The sequence below is a fragment of the Tauraco erythrolophus genome, chromosome 20 (assembly GCF_009769465.1).
Source record: "Tauraco erythrolophus isolate bTauEry1 chromosome 20, bTauEry1.pri, whole genome shotgun sequence".
NCBI classification, from domain to species: domain Eukaryota; kingdom Metazoa; phylum Chordata; class Aves; order Musophagiformes; family Musophagidae; genus Tauraco; species Tauraco erythrolophus.
The window spans coordinates 7107631-7129781 of record NC_141484.1 but is presented as its reverse complement, the minus strand read 5'-3'; the positions used below and the strand labels follow the sequence as shown (position 1 = coordinate 7129781).

Genomic DNA, 22151 nt, shown 5'->3' with positions numbered 1-22151 from the left:
GACGGCCCCAAGCCAGAGGAACAGACCATGTTTCCAAGAGCCATCTGTACCTGCCTGATTGCTGTTTGACTGCCTGGGCCTGACGTTGCTAATTATATCTGCCCATTATTTCCTCCAACAGAAGAGATGGTTCTGCCGGGTCAGATGATCAGTCTTGGCAACAACAACCAGAAAAGACAAAAAACAACCCAGAGAGGCAGAGGGTCCTCAGACTTGTCAGAGGCTGAGAAGCTAAATCCAGGCCTGACACAGACGATCCTGCAGCCAGACCACCTGTTGATCCCAAGCACCGGAAGACGATCAACAGCACAAAAATAAGAGATATCATGAGCCATGGGATCTGGATCAGAAAATTTATCAGCGGCAAGGTGAGCAGCACGGTTCAATGTAGTGCACACACCCTGCACCGGGCAGAGCCAGGAAGACGAGTGCAGCGAACCTCAGGGTGACTGCAACAAAGCCAGGGCAGCTCTCTGGCCTCTTAATACACTGAGAACTTGGCAAAAATCCTTTCCATGGGTGTCCTCAGCCCCTTGAGGATGGAGACCTCATGCTGACAGGTCTTGAGGGCACACTCAGCCTGCTCATGCCCCAGCACTCACACAGAGTTGGGGTACTGCCCCAACCTGGGCTGCCTGCTCTATCACACAGACCCCGGAGACCCAAATCTCCCACAGGCGCCATACAGCTCCGCCCTGGGCACCCAAGCTCTGCTGGTGCTCAGATAAACCTCTCCTGGGGTGGAGGTGGGATGAAGTTAACCCCCAGTGAAGAGGAGAGGAAGCCCCCAATGCACCACCCAGTCCAAGACTCCAGCCCTGCTTACTCCTGGGGGAGATTTCCTGGCTGCAAGTGGGGCTCCGAGGGCATCCTCTGACCCACCTCAGCTCCAGCAATGTTTGTTTCCCTTTTCTGAATCACAAAGGAGAGCAGCAAGGAGCTGCTGCTGAGCGAAGACCTGGCTGGGAGGAGGCAAAACCTTGTAAAGCCAAATTCACCTTTCCTCCTGAAGGCACTGGCTTTACACCAGAGGCACATTTGGCCCAGCAGATTTAACAGCGCTCGGGAGGAAGACGGTTTTCCTATCTATCATGATATTGCCAACTGTAATGCAGCCTAATGAGACAACACAGATTGCTGGCAAAAAGAGAGCCACTGAGCCCAGCCTGGCATGGCTCCAAGGGCTTTACACCACTGTATGGCTCTGGGGTAACCTGACCCGTTAGAGATAAGTGGTATCTGCAGCTTTATCAGAGCCCAGCAGCCTGATACCTGCATCACCCTGATGTCTTTCCCCCACCAAAAGCAAACCTCTTGCCCTCCCAGCCAACCCCAGCAGAGGTTTCTGGAGCCAGCAGCAGTTTATAGCCCCGAGCAAGCGCTGACCAGCTGCGGTGGGTGCAGAGCAATGAAATCAGAGGAAATGACCTGCAAGTGGCAAGAAAGATTTCAACTGAACCTGCAATTTAGCTCCATTGTTCGGTCTCCTTTGCTGGTAGACTGTTTCTCTGATAGCTTAATTACTGGTCTATTTGCCTTGGATAGTACAGCTATAAGTGGAGGATTTACAACCAGCTCAGGAGTTTCTACCGTCTGCTCCTGCTCATTCTCAGCTGCCCAACCCCATTAACCTGCTGTAGGATCTCCCTGGACTACTGGTACAACAATTTTTGGGGACATCTGAGCCCTGCCAAAGTCCTTCCTTCCCCATGAGGAAGATCCTCTGGATCTGTTGAAATTTGCTTTCTTAATTTCACCACAGTAACTAACCCTGCCTGAGCTCTTCCTGGCTGAGGAGTCCAGTCTAAGGCACAGCCCAGAGTAAACCCTCCACCACCACAAAGTCTGCAAGGATTTCTCTCTTTTGCTAGCTTTGCGAAGTCAGGAAATCTGGGAATGATCTGGGTTTATCTTGGTTATCTGAGATGGCAGTGGAAGAGAGAGAGCAGACAGTGCGTGCTCAGTCAGCGGTAGCCAAGGAGCTGCATTAGCAATTACAATATTCAGCCTTATCTCCTAAAAACAATTTCACCAAAGTTGCCAAACCTGCCCATGAAAGCACAGTCTGAAACAGCCAGATTATTTTTCAAAGGTCCTAGATTAAATAAAAAGAATAAGAGGCTGGAAATGTCATTGCAGCCCAGAGCAGAGGACAACTCTGGAAAGGCTCAGTGGTGGTGGGCAGTAAGGTGGGATGGGAGCTGGGGGAGATCTGTTGGTGAGGGGCTGTGTACCAAGGGGCTGCACACACTGATCGATTCAGCTATGGCCTGTCCCAGGAGGGCTTTGGGCCTCTTTTTTAAGGCCGTCACCAAAGCCTGAACCCAGACCCAGAATCTCACCAGAGCTGGGGCAAAAGCAGCGTCTGATCATGCTGCTCCCTGTCCCATCACTGCTGGGCAGGGGCTGGGAACGGGGCTGCAGGAGCGCGGGTGTCAGCTCATCTCCCGACACCACGTTCCCATCACCAGCGATGGCTCTGCCGCTGCTGGGGCCGTTTTGCTCCCTGACATGGCCACCGAGCCACAGGCGAGGGCTTGCTCCAGCCCCAAGTGTGGCTGAGATGAAAAGACAAACCGATTTGCTCCTGTCGGGATGCATCAGTGGAATTGCTGAGAAGCGTTTCAGCAACGTTGCTTCTCTTACCGAAGAGCCTTGTCTTGTGTTTCCCAAGCCACTTGCTGCCGAAAGAGAGAGGGGCAGAACCCGGCTCTCCCCATCAGGGCAGCATCTTCCCAGCACGGCCACCCAGCAGAGATGCTGGTGCGGAGCCCAGTGCCTTCCCTGGCCCTTTGCTGCAGCCTCCTCTGCAGGTGGCTGCATTTATTCATTCCCTCCCGGGGGGTCTGCAGCACCCCAGCACCCATGCCCTGCCTGGAGCGTGTTGGGGTGGGGCTCTGCACTGGGCTGTCCCCATTTCCGCAGGGGCCCAGGCAGCGCAGCTCTGCACCACGCTCTGCTGCGTTGGTTTCTGTCTGAATTGCTTCACTCCCTTTCTGGTTTCATTGCTTTGACCTGACACTCACTTTAATTGGGATAAATATCACAGCCCGTTGTGTGACAGAGCCTCTCGCATCGGTGCTCCAGGGCTCCTCACTCCTGCCTGCTCCCATCTTGCGCTTTCCCTCCAGGAGCACACTCACAGGCTGCTGAGACAGTTTGGGGCCAAGATACTGAGCTGGAGCCACCCCCTTTGCAAAACCCTCATTGACACCCACCAGCCAGAGTCCCGCTGCAGCCAGAGCCCCTCCGCTCAGCAGCTGAAGGGAGAAATATTGGGGTAAAACCCCATGTGGGTGTTGCAGCATTGGTGCTGGGCAGCTGTAAATCACTGCTCTGTCCTCAGGGGCAGGAAGGAGACCTGGGGGGGGTAACACGGTCCTGGGGACTGTGGCGATGGGGTGGAACTAGCCCTGGTCTGTGCCAGGGGTCCCAGCCCCTGCCCTGGGCTGAGTGGCTGCTCATCCTGCCCAGAAACCAAACCTGAAACGGAGAAAGGGAAGGGGAAATGGTGCTTCTCCTCTGAGGGCTACAGCACGGATGTGGCTTGGAAAATTCCCCCAGCCTCTCTACCAAAGTGACTCTTCGAAGGAGTCCTTTCAGCTCAGATAACTGAGCTGCCCTCGAAATCCCCAGCCAGCAAAGGCCTTTGTAGGTGCCTTCCCCATGTGTGTTCCAGCCGGAGCCTCCGCCTTTGAGCTGCTTCTCCCAGTCCTCCTCCCGCACCAAGGAACGGTGGAAGGGCTCACTGCGCTTTGCTGGGCAGTGGCAGGGACACGTCCCGCATCTCTCTGGTCCACGCGCAAAAACCCTTGCAGGGTAACTTGGTGCCTGACTCTCCTGTCTGATGGGTTCCCAGTTGGGCTGACACCTTCTTGTTTGTGCTTTGAAGAGCTCAGTCCTCTGCTCTGCAGTATTTTACCATAGTGGTTTGGCCATCCTCAGCATATTTCTCCTTCCCAGCATCGAGTTTTCCCCTTTCGAAAAGCTGAACTTACATTTCTGTCAGCCCTGAAGCTCTCGAACAGAAAGTGAAGGCTGTTCAGCCTCTCGAGGTCTTTGCCTAAGCCACCTCCCTGCTTCCCACCCCCTTCTCGGCTCCCCAGGGTGCTGCTGGCAAGGGTAAAGTTACCGCTCGGGCTGAGCCACTTTGGAAAGAACTGGCAGGTGTGGGTCTCCCTGGCCCCGAGGAGCAGCCAAACGTGTTGTCCTGAGCGAGGTGGGACCCGCACCCTGGGGGAAGTGGAGCCAGAGCAGGAAGCCAAGAGCGACACAGAGGCGGTAAAGGGGTCATTCGAGAGCGGCTGGCACCGGGCACAGCCACTGCCGGGGACATGTAGCTCCGGAGAGCGAGGGCTGAGCCTGCAGCCACCCAGAGACAGGGATGGGGGAAAGGCTCCTGGTCTGGACCTGGATTCTCCTCCCAGGTGAGAGCGGGATCTTCTCGTGTTGGTGGGAGTGGATAAGGGCTCACCAGGGCTGTCCTGACCTTCCAAACCCCACATCCTCATCTAGCAGGGATGGAAATGCTGGCAAGCTTTTCCAACCCTCAGACCTCTAAAATCACCCTGTGGTAGTGCTGTGGGGAGTCTCTGAATCCTGCAACCCCCCCACCTACCATGAGAGCAGCAGGCAGGGTGGGTTTGCTACCTTGTGCTTGCTGGCAGAGGTGGCTTTAACGGAAAGCCGGATGCTTTGGGGTGGGTCTGGCTGCAGAGTGCGGGAGGGGTATATTTGGCATTTCTCCTTTTCTTTTAAACCTGACTCCAGGAGAGCCTGGGGACACTGCCCTGCCAGGGATGGGGGGCAGATTTCGGAAGAGCCCACTGGCAGAAGCAGAAGTGGGTTTCAAGGCACTGGGGTTTCATGGGAAGGCAAAGAGAGACCGAGCCGTTCCCCCCATGTCCTCTCTCCCTGCTCACTCAGCCCCTCCAACCTTGAACATGGACCTCTGGGCTGCAGCCCCACTTGCTATGGGAGAGGTTTTCTGGGGGCAGCACAAAGCAGCTGGCATGGCAGGGGACCGGGCAGTGGGCTAGGGGCTGGCAGGAGGCTTGTGCATGGTCTTGTGCTCACCTGAAGGCTGGCACAGTCTCTGTTCCTGCAGGATGCTGGGCTCTGTGGGGCCCCGCAGAGGTGAACGGTTCTTTGGGGGGCTCCGTGGAGGTACCCTGTGAGTACAAGCCAGAGCTGGTGGATGCCAATAAGTACTGGTGCAGGGGCAGCGGCTGGTTTTCCTGCTCCGTCCTCATTCAGACCCAAGCCCCTGGGGATGAGGCTCGGGGGGACAGGATGACCCTGAGAGACGATCCCACTCGGCACGTGTTCGTGGTGACCATGACGAACCTGACAGTGGAGGACGGGGATCAGTACTGGTGTGGGATCCAGGTACCCTGGTATGACCCCATGGTCCCTGTCGTGGTGTCTGTTCTCCCAGGTGAGCCTGGCGCGGCCGTTCTGCTATGGTAGAGGCTGGAGGGGCAGAGGGAATGGAGAGGGGAGGTTGGGAGGGAGGTCGGGGAGAGGCAGAGATAGAAGAAATCCCCCTCTCAGCTGCCCAGCTGCCCCAGCATCCCTCTCCTTGCTCCTGCGGTGCACACAGCCCCCCTGGGACCACATCTGGTGCTTCCCAGCCACCCCCCAACACCTCCCCACCAGCAGCCTCTGGGATCCCGGAGCACTCTGTCACCAGCCTCAGCTGCAGCCCGGGACCAGATAACACACATCATGGTGCTTTGCTTCCATCTCTTTCCACTGCAGTGCCCAAGACAACACACTATGACCTCCACATCACACAGAGGGAAGAAGCCACAACTGCTCCCACCTTCCCATGGACTCCCTTGGAGCTGGAAAACACCATGACCATGCTGCAAGCCAGAAGCCTGCAGGCTGGGTGAGGGCCAGGGCCACCGGACAGGAGAGGGACTGTCCCCAGCCCAAGGACCAGGCAGCCTGAGGATGCAGGGTCCCCCCCCAGCCTGTCCACAGGGCTTTGGGGCCAGCGGGGCATCTCTAGAGAAAGCTGCTGTACCCCTGCATGCCATAGCACTGCACTAGTTGGGGGTCCCAGAGCCTTTGCCCAGGTCCCACAGGGCTGCGGGGGACCACAACACCCCGGGCAGGCATGTGCTGCATCTGGGTACTTGTCCGTGGTGGTGGGGGATGAATCTGTGCAACTCTCTCACGCCAAGTTGGCCAGACATTGCATGTGCCCATGCATGGATCCCTGGCCAGGAAACCTGGGAGAAATCCTTGGAATATCCTCGCCAGCCCACAGAGTCTCATGCCCCCCAGGGCTGTGATAAATACAGGCATGAAAGCCCTCCCTAGGGCACAGGGCTGTAGAGAGGGCAGTGCAGAAGGGCAGTAACACCCTTTTCTCCCCTCCTAGCACCCCAAACCTGCTTCTTCTGGTCCTGACACCCTCCGCTGTGCTGGTGCTGGTTGTGGGCATCACCATCTGCTGCAGGATGAGAAGAGCATCGTTGGAGAAGAGCAGAGGTACAAGTGATCTGGGGCCCCAGGCTGTGGCCCCCCTCTTCAGGGTGGCTGCAGGGATCCCCGCGTTGCTCCCCAGCACCCGTACCCCCACCTCAGCACACCGCACACTGCCCTCCTGCTTATCCCAGGACATGAGCAGGGCTTGGGGCAAAAGGGGCTGGAGCTCTCCCCAGGATCCCAGTCCCCTGAGCTCCATGGTCCAGGACCTGAGGTTGCACAGGAGCTGATGTGACACCCATGGGGAAGGGCTCAGGACCCCCCCAAAACGCTCCCCTTCTGCAAAGAGAGCTCCGTGTTGGTCTTCTCCATCTCTTGCTCTTTCCCCAGCAGCCCGGGCCATGGAGAGGAAGAGAAACAAGGACTTCCAGGTACCCCAGCTGGGAGGGTGGTGGGATGAGGGTCTTGTGATGGCTCCACCATGAGGGAGCCGCTGCCCGGAGCCCCCTTGTCCTTAACACACCTCGGCCCCCCCCAGGTCACTGCAAGCTGGGAGCGAGTGGCTGGTTGCAATAACATCTACATGAACAGGGAGTGGGAGCTCAGCTCGATCGATGATGACTATGAGAACAGCCCGGCCAAGTGGCAGGTAAAGGGGCTGGGGCAGCCCCCGGGGCATGCAGCAAGTTATCCCATGGGTGCTCCTTGCTCCCAGCCCTGCAGTGGGGAGGAGCTGCCCCATTCTGGGATCACCCTCCTTTCCCCACACCAGCCTTTCCCTCCCCTTTAGCAGCCTGTCCCAGGCAGCAGCTCACAAACCACGTAGAAACAGTCACAAGCTTTTAGTGCTTTAGCATAGATGGACCTGCAAAGTGCCCCAAATCTCTGCATTTCTCCCCTATTTCAGGAGTTTGAAAATCAAAACGACGTTTCCGTTTCCAGAGCTCCAGAAGAGCCGCCGATCTACATGAACACGCGTTGAGCAGCTTCGCGCTCAGCCTCTCACTCACGGGAGGGGAACAGGCATCCCCTGCAGCTCTCCCACCATCCAGGATGTGTTTCCCCACCACTGCCTGAGCTCTCTCTGCTTCTCCTATCGCAATTCCCTGTATCCCACAGAAACAACCCCCGTATCCTCCATTCCCACAACACCGAGGACCCCAGCGTGCCACGGGGTCCCGCAGCAGGACGCGCAGGCCGGCAGCGCTGTTTATCCCCACTCTGCCACGAGGTTATTAAACAAGGTGAGATCAGAGGATTTGGGATGTGTTTCAAATACACCCCAGCCAGGGGTTAAAAGCTCAGCATCCTGGCCCAGGCTGCAGTGGGGACCAGGGGATGCTGCACCCTGGCAGCCCCTTCTCATCCTCTGTGGTTCTTGTGCTCAGCACTAAGGAGAACATGGGGAGGAAGAGGAGGTCAGGATCTGGTCAGAGACATGACCTCTGGCCCCAGTGACTCCGAGGTGCCCCAGGAAAGAGGTGGTGCCATGGCTGGCACAGTCACCCCTGTTCCCACACAGCCCTCAGACTTCTGCTTCTCTATTTTAATGTGGCGCCTTGTTCGCTTCCCTCCCCTCTGGGTCTTTGCACAGAGCAAAGGGGCTGAAGGGCGGGGGGGGTGGAGGGAGAGTCCTGGGGGAGCCTGGCTGGAGGGGGTCCCATTCTGCTCCCCCCAGCCCAGCCTCCCATGCAAGTGACAGGATTTCAGCTGCGGAAGGAAGTGGCCCTGTTTGGGTAGGTCTCGTCATCTGCCCAAATATAATCACCCTGCTGCGAAATGGAAACCTACGCAGCTGTTTTAGAAAGGGGAAGAAAAACGACAATGATGGAAAGAAAAAGAAGTGGGGAGATGCTGTAGAAGGGCCTGCGGCCAGCCTTTGAAGCTCAAGATGGGGTGAAGCCATGGGCCAGGGAAGCTCCTCCGGGTGCTACTTGCTCCTGAGGGCAACCCAAGCCTCATTGTCTGCGAGAAGCTCCAGTGCCGAACAGGGAGTGAGAGCACGGGGGGAGCCGCTGCCTGGACCTGCTCCAGCGATGCAGCCATGCTCCTTATTTTCCCTTGAGCCCCAGCATGGATGTACCTGCGATAAAAAAGCCAGAGGAGGAGGAGGAAGATGAGGAAGCTCCACACCATCTCAACTACCCTGTCCCAGCAGGCACCATCAGCAGAGCCGACCCTCAGCCACCCACTCACACCCCTCAGCAGCGCCACGCAATGCCCAGATCACTCCTTCTCCCACTCTCCATATGTCCCATGTCTCCTACTTCCCTCCAGACCGGCTCGGTGCTGCAGAGCCCAGGGCTGGGGCCAGGCACTCGCACCCCAAGAGCGGGTGGGGCACATCTCTCTCAGCCAAAATGCAGCCCAGGGGCTGAGCTGATGCCCTCCGAGCACCTGGGAGGCTGTGCCCACCCCGGCATTGCTCCTTAGCCTGGCCAAAGGGGAGCACCAGCACACACAGCCTCCAGCACCCCCAGGAACACGAGGTGGGCTCTGCAAAGATCAAGCAAAAGTTAAAGCTCCCATGCTGGTTTTGCCCCGTTTCAGCATTGGAAGCTCTGCCCAGCTCATGTGCTCCAGCATCTCTCTGCAGCAGCCATTTGGGGTGAAGACCCCTCCTCTCCTACCATCTCCTGCCAAGTGGGGTGCACGGGGTCCCACATCCCATTTCTGCAGCTGCCCACCATCCCTGATGTGCTCCAGGTGTGCAAGTCTGCAAAAAGCGTCTCAGCAGCTTGTCACTTGCAGCAGAAAACCCCCAGCCCCGAGGTGAAGCCCAGCCAGGTGAAAATAACCCCGCAGCAGAGCAGTGGGTTTCGCCGCCGCCTCTTGCATGAGCGAAGATGCGGAGAAAGAAGCCAAAAGCACAGACCAGCTCAGCATCCCCCATCTCACTGCCCTGCGTGGGACGCTGATGCTCGTGGATCTCCGGAGCAAAGCAGGACCACGAGGATGGCACCTGGCTGGGGCTGGCTCCTTCTCCCAGGTGAAGACAGGCTCCAACCCCGCCGGCGATGCTCCAGCTCCCGCTGTCATCAGGGAGCTGGGGCTGCTGAGCACTCCCACGGGCACGGGCTCCACATCAGGCATCAATAGAGCCAAAGCCTCCCATCACCACAGCCTCAGATCTGGGGCTAAAAGCCAGCACACTGGGTCTCCCCCAGAGTGCTTCTTTCCAAAGGGGGCTGAGGAGGGCTCGGGGGAGGCTGATTTTGCAGATCTTTTTCTCTCCAGTGTCACTGTGGGTTTCTTTGCAGTTTGCTGGGCTCTGGTTGTCCCAGGGAGGTCAGCAGCCAGGTCAGGGAGATCCTCTCCCTCCACTGCAGGTGACCCCGGGGCTACGGGGCTACGACGCGTGCTGGTGTCGAGGGCCAGCCAGGACTCCTGCTGCAACGCGGTGGAGATGACAGGGTGAGAAGTACCCTGGCAGCACAGGCGGGTATCCATCCAGGACAGCCACATCTTCTGCATGGTCCTGCTCACTGTGGAGGACCTCTCCAATGCGGATACTGGGAGTTACTGGTGTGGGGTTGAAAGGATGGGTAGAGGCCTGATGGAGCTGGTGACAGTGAAGGTGGTCCCAAGTAAGCCCTGGTGTCCAGCTAGCTGGAGGTTTTGCTGGTCAGAACCCTTTTTCGGAGTGGCCACTGGCTCGTGGGCCAGCAGTGAGGTGGGAGGAAGAGGTGACGCAGGGCAGAGCCCCGGGCTCTGGTCCAGCTATGCTGGTCACCACCCAGAATAAACCAGTGGCAGAGGCTGGGAGGGGTGACAGGTTGCTTTCTTCAGGGGATCTGCTGTCCCCTCACCAGGGTGGCCGCAGTGACACGGAGCAGGACCCCAAGCTGGAGGATGATGTTATCTACACAAACACCCATGTCAGGGGAGGTGACAGCGATGCCTGGCTGACATTTCCTGGGAGAAATTCCCTACTCATCCTAGAACAGCATCCCTCATGGGCAGAGAGTCCCTGCGGGGCCACCCCGGGATGTCCCTGTCATCATCCCCAGGATGTCCTTGCTGCCCACACAGGAGGTGAAGGAGTGTTGCAGGAGGTGGCTGCTGCTGTCCCATCACCGTGGCAGTGTAACAGCCTTTGCCCATGATGCTGGAGCCCAAGGCCATGCTGGCACCGTCCCCTAGCCCGTGAGACCCCGAGAGCCCCCTGCCCCTGCCTTGCTTTGGCAGATTGACCCCCAATTCTTGCTGCCAAGAAGCCACATCCCTGATTCCTGCCCAGGCTGAGGATGTTTTCCCGGCTCAACAGCAGACAGATTGCTTTGGATTCAGATAAATCCAATAAGAAACTCCTCTGTGGGAGCTCTGTCTGGAGGGAAAAGGGGACAATCTGGAGCATCCACAGAGCTGCTCTGCTGCCGCTGTCCCCTTTAGGGGTCCCCGGGACACCCTGGTACTGCTGGGGCTGCGTTAGGAGGGGGCAAGGAAGATGAGAGCGGCTGGGGAGGCGGCTGGACTGCGGCTGCCCGGCCTTTCCAGGGAGCCTTATCAGCAAAAAGTAGGTCTGCGATCTCCAGCCACTTCTTGAATTCAGATCTCGCTGCTATTTGCAGAGACTCAGCTCGCCGCCGGCCAGCAGCTTCGGGGAATGAACAGGGTTACCTGATGATCAGAAGGGAAGCCCAGAGCTTCCTCTTGCCATGGTGGGGGGACGGGGATGGGGGACGGGATGGGGGGAAGGAGCAGCCTCAGCCTCTGGCAGGGCCAGGGGTTTCTGCTTTCTGCCTGTTTCAAAGGGTGTCGAGGAAAGAAGCCATCAGCAAGGCAGTTGCCAGGGAAGAAGCTTTGCTTTTGTGTTTGGGTTTCTGAAACTTTCAGTGGAAATATTTAGTTTTGGGAAAAAAACAGCATTGCCACTCAAAACCCACGGCTGTGCCCAAAAAGGCATTTTTGGGGGGGAAATGAGACACTTCTGCTTGAGAAAACAAACAAAAGAAGCCCAGCTCACACTAGCAGCCAGCTCGGGAGCCAGGGAGCTGGAGTGCAGCAGGGATGGCTGTCCCTCATCCCAGTCCATTGTCCCAGTCCATCATCCCAATCCCTCATTCCAGTCCCTCATCCCAGTCCCTCATCCCAGCTTCTCATTCCAGTCCTTTATCCTAGTCGTTCATCCCTGTCTGTTGTCCCAGTCCCTCATCCTAGTCCATCATCCCAGTCCTTCATTCCAGTCCATCTCAACTGGGAGAGCATCCCAGCAGTCCCAACTGGTCCATCCATAGGGGCTGACCTGTATTTGCCCTACAGCAGCCCCCAGCCCCCTGCTCTGGCCCGTTCCCCCTACAAAGCCCCACAAAGCCCTTCGGGCTCTGTGCATGGGAAGGGGCTGCGTTTCCCACTGGGACGGGCATCGTGACAAAGGAACAGGCTGCATTTTGATGTTTTTCTGGGAACCAGTGTCTGTTTCAGAGCAAAAGCAGAGAATGACCCTCATGAGACACCCCCGGGGTGAGTCACAGTCCCTGGGCGAAGGGAGGAAGCAACCGCCTTTAAAAAAGACATCCAGGGTCTGTGATGAAACACTGCCCAGGGAAGCGACGGAAGAAGAAGGCTTGGGAAACTCCTGGGACAGCCGGGTGTGTGCGACCCTGGCTCCGTCCCACAGGGTGCTGGCTGAATGACTGCAGGGAAAAGTGTGCATCAGGAGCGAGAAGCTAGAAAATGAGGATTTTCCTGGTTTGGACCCTTTTCCAGGTGAGAGCCGGGAGCACAGCTCAGGCAGTTCCCACCCACGGGCTCCGACAGAGCTGGGCAGAGCCTGCAGCTGAGCCAGCCCTGGGAGCCCACCGTGGCCATGGCAAGAGCCCGGCAGACACCGTGTGGCCAGTGAATGGCTACGGGGTGTTCTCGTTGCTGTCACACGAACCCTGGCGATACGGCTTTTTCCTTTTTAATAACACGCGCACTTGACGGGGGCTCTTTTTTAACAGCTGGGGAGGTCTCATCTCAGCACCGCTCCCCGGCACAGCGGGCGCACGGATGCAGCCACCCTCGGGACAGGCTGTCCCCCGGCATCCCGGGCTTGGATCCCTCCCGGCTCCCCGAGGCAATGCCAGCAGCGCTTGCAGCACCTCTCCGTGTCCCTCGCAGGTGGCTGGGCAGTGACGGGCCCCGCGCAGGTGACGGCCGAGCAGGGCGGCTCGCTGGCCGTGTCCTGCAGCTACAAGCCGGGCTACGAGCTCTACCCCAAGTACTGGTGCCGCCCGAACTTCCTCTGGTTTTGCTTCAACTACATCGCCCAAACCAACGGCTCAGAGGTGACGGTGACGCAGGGTGGGGTGTCCATCAGGGACAACCACGCGACACGCTCGTTCACGGTGACGCTGGGCAGCGTCACGCCGAGGGATGCAGGCTGTTACTCCTGTGGGGTGAGGAGGAGGAAGCAGTTCAACCTATGGCACATCACCGAGGTGATGGTCTCTGCAGGTAAAGCCGGGTCGGGAGCAAAGCAGGGGTGTGCAATGGAGTCCGTTGCTCGGGTCACAGTGCTGGGGACTGGGAGTCTCCAGCCAGGGAACACAGGGCTTGTCAAAGCGGGAACAAGCTCCTCGCAGGCGCCGGGACTGGCTGCAGGCAGCCTCGGTGCAAATTTGGACGTAAAAGGCTGTACAGGGCTTCATGCAGAGCAGAGCTCCCCCCTCACCTCCCCGTTCAGCCTCTCTGCTTCCGCAAGCCTGTCTCTCAGGGCTCCCAGTCCCTCCCAGTTAAACGCACATTTTCCTTCCTCCTCCTCCTCCCTGGTGCCCAGGGCATTGCCCGGAGACCTCCCTTTCCACCTCCTGCACCTCCGTGGCTGCAGTCTCGGTGCAGAGACCCCCTGCGCAGGGGGCAGGATGGGGTGCAGGGTGGGGGGGTCCCCACTTTCCTCTGACTCTGTGTTTTCTTCACAGCTGTTTCAGCCGCGACCGAGGGCAGCGACGTGAGCCCGTTGGCCACCAACCCCTTGTGCCCCACAGGCTGTAGGGAGCCTCCTGTGCTGTGAGTCAGGGCTTGGGGTCAGGGAAAGCTCCCAACAGCATCCCCCAGCCTAAGACACCCTTTCCCCTGCGTCCATCCCCCAGCCCTGGGTGCCCCCAGTTGCAGCAGCCCCAAGGAGCATCCCAAGGGCAAGTGGGGCGGCTGGCAGATATGCGAGTGCTCCCATCCCCGTCCTGGCTGCCCAGACCCTACTCTAGCTGCAGCATCATCTCCTTTCTTCTATGCAGGTCCCAGCCTGGCGTCATCCACTTCCTGCTCTTCCTCAGCTTGAAGGTGCCCGTGGCGCTGGCCCTGGTGTGCGGGGCTGTCTGGGTGAGGAGCCGGCGCAGGAGCCATGACTGGGAAAACCCGCAGCACTTCGAGGTGGCCGGTGGCACTGGGGCACCGGGCTGTCCACCCACCCTGACCACCCCAGAGCTGCAGGGACACCCTCCTGCCCCCCTGCCCCTCACCCTGCCGGGACTCCGCCACCCGCCACAGCTGCCCCATGCCAGGAGCTGCTTGGCTCCGGCTGCTTTTCCCCCTGGGAAGCCTCAGCCCCTCCTGGCAACCCCTGGTCTGGAGAGGGGAGGGTATGGTGGGCAGAGAGCCTGCGTCCGCTGAGCTGGAGCTGCCAGCTGAAGATAATTTTGCAATAAAGCCTGGGTGTCCTGTAGGTGCCTGTCTGTCTGTCTGCCTGTCCACCCGCGTGCTCCCTCCTTCGTCTGCCAGCACTGCCCAGGGTGCTAGTGGCTGCCAATGCTGATGTATGGGGCTGTGTGGTGCCACGCTGCGGTGCAGCCGCAGGGGACATGGGGTCACAGGGGGCCGAGCCCTGGCATGGGGACAGGATGGCCTAGCGCTGCCAGCCCTGCCCGATGCAGCCAAGTGTCCATTTCCAGCTGAGCGAGAGTCGAGGAATGCTGTCCTTCCACAACTGTCTCTCCCACTGCACCGACTTTCCACCCCCAGCCTGAGAGCAAAGCTCCCATGGCACCCAGCTGCACTGTGGGCTTCTTTTCTCATTGCTCCTAATATTTTCCAGGTTCTGTAACTCCAAAAAGCAGGCACCAGCTGAAATCCAGCAGAAACCCTGCTCCTTATGTGTCCTTGTGTCCCACGGGATGGCTGGCACCATCACCCATGGCATGGAGAATGGCATGACCACCTCCATCTCCCCTGGGGCTACGCCGCGTCCTGCATTTCATGGCACAACCAGCTTCACTGGCATCTCCGCCAGAAGCCTTGGGGGAGAGTTGTTTCTCTTCAGCTCTGTTTAAAGAACTAAAATGCCGGAGGTATGAGGAGCAGGCACAAACCAGGAACCTGCAGCCCGCTCCAGCCCCATGTGGCAAAACTTCCGCTGCAGATGCAGCAGTTTGGCTGCCTGGGAGGGAAGGGGCCCTGCACCCCGCTCTCCTCGCCTGCTCCTGCCGCCTCGGTGCTGGGAGCCCCCTAGGAGCACAGGGGTCGGGGCTGCACTTCCACCTGCTGGGGTCTCAACTCCTTGTTTATTGTCTGCTTCTGGGGGGTTTGAAAGGCAACATCTTCCTGGGCCTGGCCAGTGCCATCTCCTGGGTGAACCCACAGAAGTGGGGAAGCTCCGGGAAGGGGACACTGGGGGAGCGGGTGAGACCTCTTGTCCCTGGACAGCCCCCGGCACTGCCAGCTGAGAACAGCCCTGCCCCAGAAATACCATGTGTGGAGGGGATGGAGGTGGCAGCTCCAAGGCAGAACCATGGGGAACTGAAGGGCTCCCAGGTTGTTCCCTGCAGTGGAAAGGACCCAGGAGCAATGGCACAGTGACTCCTGGCAGCCCGGAGCTCAGCCCGGGTGATGCTCAGGGCAGGGATCCTTCCCCGCGGAGAGCTGCTGTGGGGTTCCAGGGTTCAGGGCCAGGCACAAGCCAGGGACAGGGACAGCTCAGTTGTGTCTCCGCCAAGGAGCACCCCCAGCTCTGCCAAACTGGAACCAACCGTGGGCAGCAAAGCCGTCTGCTCGCCTTCGCCGAGGCCAGAGCTGCGATGGTATCGGCAGCGGGTCTGCGTGCGCGACTTCGATCTGAGATAGGACCAGCCTGAGGCTGGAGGAGAAAGACCCTGCGACACGCAACACGTGTTGGGTCCCTGTGCACGGGCTGTGTTTGTCCTGCCTGTCCCCAAACCCTTCCCCACCCCCGGGAGCTTTTCCCAAAGGGTTTGCCCAGCCCAGCACCGGCTCAGTAGTCCCTGATGGGTGGCAGGGAGGACACTGGGGAGGAGTGGTGCTTCCAGGGGACAAGGGATGGGGACAGGGGGGAAAGCCTGGAGAGAGCAGATCAGGGCACTGGGCAGCCCAGCAGGACCTGATGGCCAGGGCAGCGGGGACGGGTGCTCACTCACGTCCAGCTGCTCAGGGTAGGAGGCTGAGGCTCCCCCTCTGTGCTCCCCATGGAGGGGACAGGGCACCCACGCAGGAGCACTGTGCTGCCCTCGCCACCCAGCCTGGGGCACATTTGGGGCTCAGGGGGTCTCTGTGCCAGGCTGAACCATCCCTTGAGGGGCAGATCCCTCTCTGGGTGCCCTGCCTGACTGCAGAGGCTGGGCAGTGGGGAGGTGAGACTGCACTCGCTGTGGGTGCTGTGCCAGGGGCAGAAAGGGGACCCTCAGGGTGGGGCAGGATTGGGGACAGAGCGTGGCAGTGCTGCCCGTGATAGGGAAGGCAGGAAGTCAGCTGAGACCGGAGGAAACGAGAAAGCCCAGGCTCTCGCTAAACATCCAGCAGCAGTCGTGGTACCTCAGCAGAAGAGGAAGCAACGCCGCGGCGACACAACGAAGACAGAGCGTGGGGGGCAGGAGGGCTGCCCTGACCCGCGGTCCCTGCCCATGTGGCTCCTGCTGCTCGCCTGGATGCTGCTGCCAGGTAGGGCTGGGGGGATCCCGGGGGCTCGAGCCCCACACCGGCCCTGCGGGGCAGGACATGTCGGTGCAGCAGCAGCACTCCTGCTGCTCCGTGTGTCTCCACAGGCTGCTGGGCAGTGACGGGGCCCAGGACCGTGCACGGATTCCTTGGGAAGTCCCTCTTGGTGACCTGCACATACGAGTTGGGTCAAGAGATGCAGCCAAAATTCTGGTGCAATCCGAGCAAACAGGGAAGTATTTATACCTGTGCTGAAGACCTCGTCATCACCTCGGAGCAGCAGCCCATGGTGCAGCAGGGCCGATACTCCATCTGGGACAATCGCACACTGCGGAGGTTCACAGTGACTGTGCAGAACCTGGCCAAGGAGGACGCAGGCACCTACCGCTGCGGGGTGCGAACGGGCTGGCTGTCTCGTGACGACAGTGACGTTGTGAAGGTGTTCGTGTCCCCAGGTCAGTACTTGTGGGTCCCCCAGGTCCCGCACTGGTGTGTCCCCCTGCCAGTGCTGGGAGCGGGGGCTGCAGGGACAGGCAGCCTGGGAGAGGTGGGTGCCCAGGCCCCGTGGGGCAGCCCCAGGACGTGTCACCAGAGCTTGGCAGGCTGCTGCCATCACCCATTCCCCGTGCCCACCTCTCACCCCGGCTCCTTCTTGATGCCCCACGGTCAGCCATTCCCATTGCTGCGGACTCTGTGCCCTGTTTTCCCCTCTCATCAGACCCTGCCAGCCCTGTCTTTGCTCTCCTTGCCTTATTTCATAACACCAGTGAGTTCCTCACCCCTCTACGCCGCCCCACTTCCCGCTGTGGGGGCACAAGGCTCTGGGCTTAGGGAACGTCCCTCTCCATCCCCTCACCAGGGACCAGCCCCTGCACTGGGCACTCGTATGGGACTGTCCTGCAAAACCCACCACGTTTTCCCCTGCGGGGGTGGGGATGCTGACCGAGCCTCTCTTTTGTTACAGTTCCTTCTTCCGCCTCCCCGGCATCACCCTACACGCCGACCACTGAGCCCCCTGATTTCACTACCTCTGCGTCAGTCCCCACACAGACAACTCCCCCGGGGAAAGCCGTGCCGCCGGGATCAAACCTCTCCCACTACGAAGGCTCCAGCACTCCACGGTGAGCACCAGCTCCTGCCCGCAGCAGCCACCTCCCTCCATGAGGTCTTTTTGGTGCAGCTGGAGCCCTGTGACCCTCCAGGCTCTTCACACTTCCCTCAGGGATCCGAACCTCCTGCTTTCACCTTTAGAGATCAGCGTTTCATCCTCTCGGCTAGCCACTCTGTGTGGAAAATAATCCCAGCACCTCTGGTCACTCATCCTGCTTGTCCCCTGTCCCTCTTGCAGCTTAAGCAAGGTGCAGGTTCTGGCTGCAGCATCAACTCCTCTTTCTTCCCCAAAAACTCAGAGGGATCTTTTGCTTGTGGGAAACTGAGCACTGGGCTGGGTCCTGTTCTGCTTTGTAGTCACGCACAGCGGTGCGGCGATGGCTGACAAAGCACCAGACGGACTGGGACCGGCACAGCTCCCTCCCTCCCTCCTCTCTTGCCCCTTGGATGTGCCGCAGAAGCAGGTGAAGCTGAGGCTTCCCGTCAGCATGCTCGGGAAGTGGGCACAGCCACCTCACCTGGCTGCCCTGTTACAACCAAGTCAACAGAGTGGAGATGAACCAGAGCAAAATTAGGTGCAGGAACTGATTCTTGAAATAGGGAAGATGCAGCAGCTCTCAGACCTGAGTGTCCGTTTGCTGCCGCAGTTTTTGGTTTGCTTTGCCCCGTGCCCAGCTTGCAGCCTGACTGCCCCCACGCCGGCTTCCCTTCTTCCCAGGGCAAGCCCCGTCGCCCACAGCCACTCCCTGCGTGCTGGCTCTGTGCCGGTTCCTCCCAGGTCTGCTGCCGAGAAGTGTGAGGACAGAAACTTTTTTTCTTGCAGTTGGGACGTGGTTGAGCACATCCTTACTCCGTGCATCGCAGTGGTTCTTCTTTTGCTTGTGGTTGCTGCTGGCGTTTTGGTAATGCTGTCCAGGAGGAGGAAAAAGGGTAAAAACACACACTGTTCCTGCACCAGAGCCCCTCGGCTGCTATATTCGTCTTTTCCTCTCTATTTCTGTTTTTCTCCCCCATTCCCTCCCTGATCCATCCAATTCCTGAGTCTGTCACTGAGACCTCCACCAAGGAGGTCTCCTTCTCCCGAGGCAGTGGTGGGACTGTCCCACGGGTCTTATCCCTACGGCATCAGGGAACGGCAGCTCTCAGGATGGGTGCTGCCCGGCACAGCATCCACTTGGGTTTGGGCACCGTCAACTTCTCCCGACGTGTCCAACTCCGTAGGCTAGGCTTGTGCTGGGCTTGATGCAAAGCTAAAGGCCAGTGTGAAGGACAGGGAGGGACGGGAGGGGACATCACCAGCTGGCAGGTGGGCTCTGGTTTTATTTGGAGAACTGCTCCAGTTTAGATGGTTGATGGGGCAACGCGTTCCCTGGTGAGATTCACAGCGGCAACGCAGTTACTTAATACATTTCTTTTCCTCTTGTTTCACTCGTGTCTAACCACATCCGTGCTTCGTGCAGCCCTCTCTGGAGCAGCTGTAGAGGTGGACAGGACACGCTGTGCGTCACATACGGTAAGGCAAACTACACAAGGTCTTGGGATGGTGTGTTCCGAGCTCGCCTGGAGAGGGGAAAATCACAGCCTGAGCTGAACACATGAGCTGTCGGAGTCATTTGGTCACAGCTGACTTCATGGCCCTTTGGGCTGGGAGGGATCCTTTGGGCTTGGTTTGACAACAGAAAGACCCGACCAGGGATTTTGTGTGACTATGGCAGAGTATTTCTGGGAAGAGAATTTAGGATTGAGCTGAGGAGTTTCTCCCTGAGCCCCTCCAAGCCCCGGAGCTGCTTCTCTGGATGAAACAGTCTTGGGAACCTGCAGCAAAGCACACCCGAGGGGGCTGCGGGGCAGCTGCTCTTCAGTCACTGCTTGGGAAATGTTATCTCAGGTTTGCTGCCAGCTTTCGAGGACGGGCTGGTGTCATGAACCAGATTTCCCTTGGGAAATGTTGAGCCAGCGTTTGCTGCAGCTTGAATTTTCCCCCCCAGTGCTCCTGCAGCCATCTCAGCTCCCATCAGGAAATGCAGCAGGATGGGAGATGTTCCCATCCCTGTGGGCTGCAGGCAGGAGCTGCAGGCAGGGGAGCAGCAGCAGGTTAGGAGCTCATCCCTCTCCTTCATGTGCCAGAGAGCGGATGCCTTGAACTACGCAGTCATTAACCACCGCGAGAGCCAGCTGTACAGCAGCGCCGAGGCTTTCCGCTGCTCGGCAAACAACGCAACCGAATACACGGAGGTCAAGCAGAGCAACAAGGTAGGAGAACGCAAAGCAGCGCTGGGATCAAGATGGGTGGAAAGCCAGAATGGGTGGGCAACGGCGTGGGCAGCAGGATGGGTCAGGTGGGTAGGGAGGGGGCTGCAAAGGGAGATGCCAAGCTGGGGTGCGAATGACCCTGGATAATGTGGGTGCCCTCTCCGGTCCCCATGGCTGCTCCTGGGTGCTTAAAGCATCTGACAGAGGTGCTGCCCTGGAACGACTCTGCAAAGGATGCTTTTCGTTTATCCCCCTCCTTTTCCAGTGTTTGGAAGAGAAAAAAGAGGCTACATATGCCAGCATGCGGAAGGCCCTGCCAGAGCAGCAGGAGATCTACGCCAATGTGCTGCCAGCCTCACAGCCCAGAGGAGAGCCCTGCAGCACGGTGTGGGGCATCTGAGCCGGCCCTGGCCCCACAGGCTGCTTCTGCTGCTGGCAGCACCAGCAGGACACGCAGGGAGGGCTGGTCTGGCTTTCTGCTGGCTCGATAGACGAGCTGCTGCTCTTTTAGGCTTGGACATGTCCTCAGAGCAACCTCAGAGAGGGTAAGGTTGAGCAGGAGGTGTGGAGAGGGGTTAGGATGAAATCATCCCTGTGCATTTGGAGACCTCAGCGGTACAGCAATGGTGCTGGAAATAAAAAACTGTCCCTTGTATTGAGGCAGCCCAGGCTGGGGACTGGCCAGGATGTGGAAGAGCCTGGCGGTGGGAGGTGAGGGTGGGCTGGGGGCTGCGGGTGGGCTCCCTGCACCCAGCACCCACCCTGCTTGCCCCTTTGACTGCATTATTCACGTGGGCTGAAGCTCCCAAACTGCTGGTGGCCTCAGACTGACTCTTTTTCGTGCCAATGTTCTTCTCTGCTTTGCTGATAATTTATTTTCTGGCACTCATTAAAAACATTCTTCTGATAAAGTATCGCTCCTTTATCAGTGACGGCAACTGAGAATCTGACAGGATCTAGCGCCGTATTTGGCTGTATTTGTTCGGCAGTTTTCCATCTCACTAAAGGGTTTATTGTCGGGTGTCACTCCAAAAGTGAGTCCAGCCCCTCGCTGGTGCCCAGGTGGACTCCAGCAGCATGGAAACTCAGATCTTTCAGGGCAAGGACTCAGCCCCTCCACCACGAACCTACAGCCGCACCGCTGGCTCCTGCGGCACTGCTCCCCATGGGATGTCCCACGGGCCATGCTTTGGGCACGCTCTTGTCCCAAGTGCCAGTGCCCTCCTCCGTGTGTTTTCTCTCTGCCCCTGCCCAGTACTGGGCAATTCATCCATCCTTACAACCCACTCCCCTAAAAAACAGGTCACGGGGGGTGGGCTAAGTTTTGAGGCTAAGTGGAGTGTGTTTCAGGGGTTCATTTGGAGAGAGTTCGTTATCTTTGTTAACCGCTGCAAAGCTTTGTTTCAGTATTTTTGTCATTATTTTATTCGAGAAGCCACGTGGAGCATCCCTGCTCTGCCAAAAACCAAAGGCAGCTGGAAGTAAATGTCTGTGGTACGACAGTTGTGGTTATTCCTACAGGTTATTCCTATATAAGCTTATCTTCCTACATAAGTAAAAGTCCTCCTGTGTTCCATCAGGAGGTGGGATTCCTCCTTCCCACACCGGAATGAAGCTGGACTCCAGAGGAGGGAGCACACGGGGAACAAACAGTGAGGGCGCAGACGAGCATCACTGCAATTTGCAGTGAAAACCTGTGTCCAGCCGGATTCCAGCCATTTCTGGGGAAAAAAAAAAAGAAAGTAAAACCCCTGCACCCACACAGCCAAACTTTTTCTGCCACAAATTTCATGTGGAACAGGGGAAAAAAAAAGAAAATCACATATTGCTCCTCCTGCTCCAACATTTATTACCGGAGATAATAACACCCCTCTCTGAAGGAGTCGGGCGGAGATATTTTTTTTTAGGTAACTGGATCCCATTATGCCGTATCTGGAGGTAGTTTTTGTGCTTTAAAAAAAGAACTAAATGGCTTTCTTAAATTAAACCCCTCACTGCAGTGCTAAGGCAGAAATAGCCACCGGCTACGTGACGGGGGAGCGCGGGGTGGGATCTTTGAGGCGTGCAAAGGTGGGGTGTTCAGCAGCACCTTCTGCAAGAGCCATTTTGAGCATCAAAGTTTTAGTATCTGAAGACTTTCAAGCTCTCTCGGGTAATTTCAAGAGCATAAGAAATTTGCCTTTTCTCCAGTGTCAGTGGCGTTTCAGGGCAGCTGCCTGGACAACAGAAATAACGCCTGGCAGGTGAAACCTCCGCCTTTTGGTGTTGGAAGGGCTGAGTCCTGATGGAAATAGGGCTGGGAGCAGAAAACCTGAGCTCTTCCATGCACATGGTTCCATGCAAGTGGTTTTGCCCGGTGAGATGAGTGTTCTCTTGCCGCCTTGGCAGCGGGCTGGCCGTGCGTTATCCGCAGGGAGGGCCCATCCTTCCATGCGGAGAGCTTTTTCCTGCTGCTATGGAGATGCCGAGGCAGTCCTGCA

At 58.3% G+C, this 22151-nt stretch overlaps 3 protein-coding genes across 3 annotated transcripts; all 3 read left to right on the top strand.

The window, feature by feature from the left end:
* Nucleotides 1-4384: 4384 nt before the first annotated feature.
* LOC147527346 (CMRF35-like molecule 7) lies at nt 4385-7420 on the top strand. Its single transcript, XM_086624329.1, has 7 exons — nt 4385-4427; nt 5108-5437; nt 5761-5893; nt 6392-6501; nt 6829-6869; nt 6977-7087; nt 7346-7420. Exons 1-7 carry the CDS (start codon nt 4385-4387, stop codon nt 7418-7420), a joined length of 843 nt encoding a protein of 280 aa, XP_086480455.1.
* A 2490-nt stretch (nt 7421-9910) lies between these two features.
* Nucleotides 9911-14034, top strand: LOC104382975 (CMRF35-like molecule 7). Its single transcript, XM_086624327.1, is given in 5 exon segments — nt 9911-10025; nt 12059-12163; nt 12541-12879; nt 13344-13431; nt 13659-14034. Coding segments are annotated over 5 exon segments (1023 nt in total).
* A 2240-nt stretch (nt 14035-16274) lies between these two features.
* On the top strand, nt 16275-20362 carry LOC104382976 (uncharacterized). The gene is made up of 7 exons (XM_086624126.1): nt 16275-16311; nt 16416-16763; nt 17273-17429; nt 18242-18348; nt 18879-18931; nt 19546-19671; nt 19937-20362. Exons 1-7 carry the CDS (start codon nt 16275-16277, stop codon nt 20069-20071), a joined length of 963 nt encoding a protein of 320 aa, XP_086480252.1. The 3' UTR covers nt 20072-20362.
* Nucleotides 20363-22151: the final 1789 nt, after the last annotated feature.

Bases quoted from the DNA above. Each gene is read 5' to 3' on its own strand.
- LOC147527346 (XM_086624329.1), top strand. From the start codon at position 4,385: ATGGGGGAAAGGCTCCTGGTCTGGACCTGGATTCTCCTCCCAG. The intron at 5,894-6,391 runs GTGAGGGCCAGG...CTCCCCTCCTAG, and splicing joins GCCAGAAGCCTGCAGGCTGG to CACCCCAAACCTGCTTCTTC. The intron at 7,088-7,345 runs GTAAAGGGGCTG...CCCCTATTTCAG, and splicing joins ACAGCCCGGCCAAGTGGCAG to GAGTTTGAAAATCAAAACGA.
- LOC104382976 (XM_086624126.1), top strand. From the start codon at position 16,275: ATGTGGCTCCTGCTGCTCGCCTGGATGCTGCTGCCAG. The intron at 18,349-18,878 runs GTAAAAACACAC...TGCTTCGTGCAG, and splicing joins GTCCAGGAGGAGGAAAAAGG to CCCTCTCTGGAGCAGCTGTA. The intron at 19,672-19,936 runs GTAGGAGAACGC...CTCCTTTTCCAG, and splicing joins AGGTCAAGCAGAGCAACAAG to TGTTTGGAAGAGAAAAAAGA.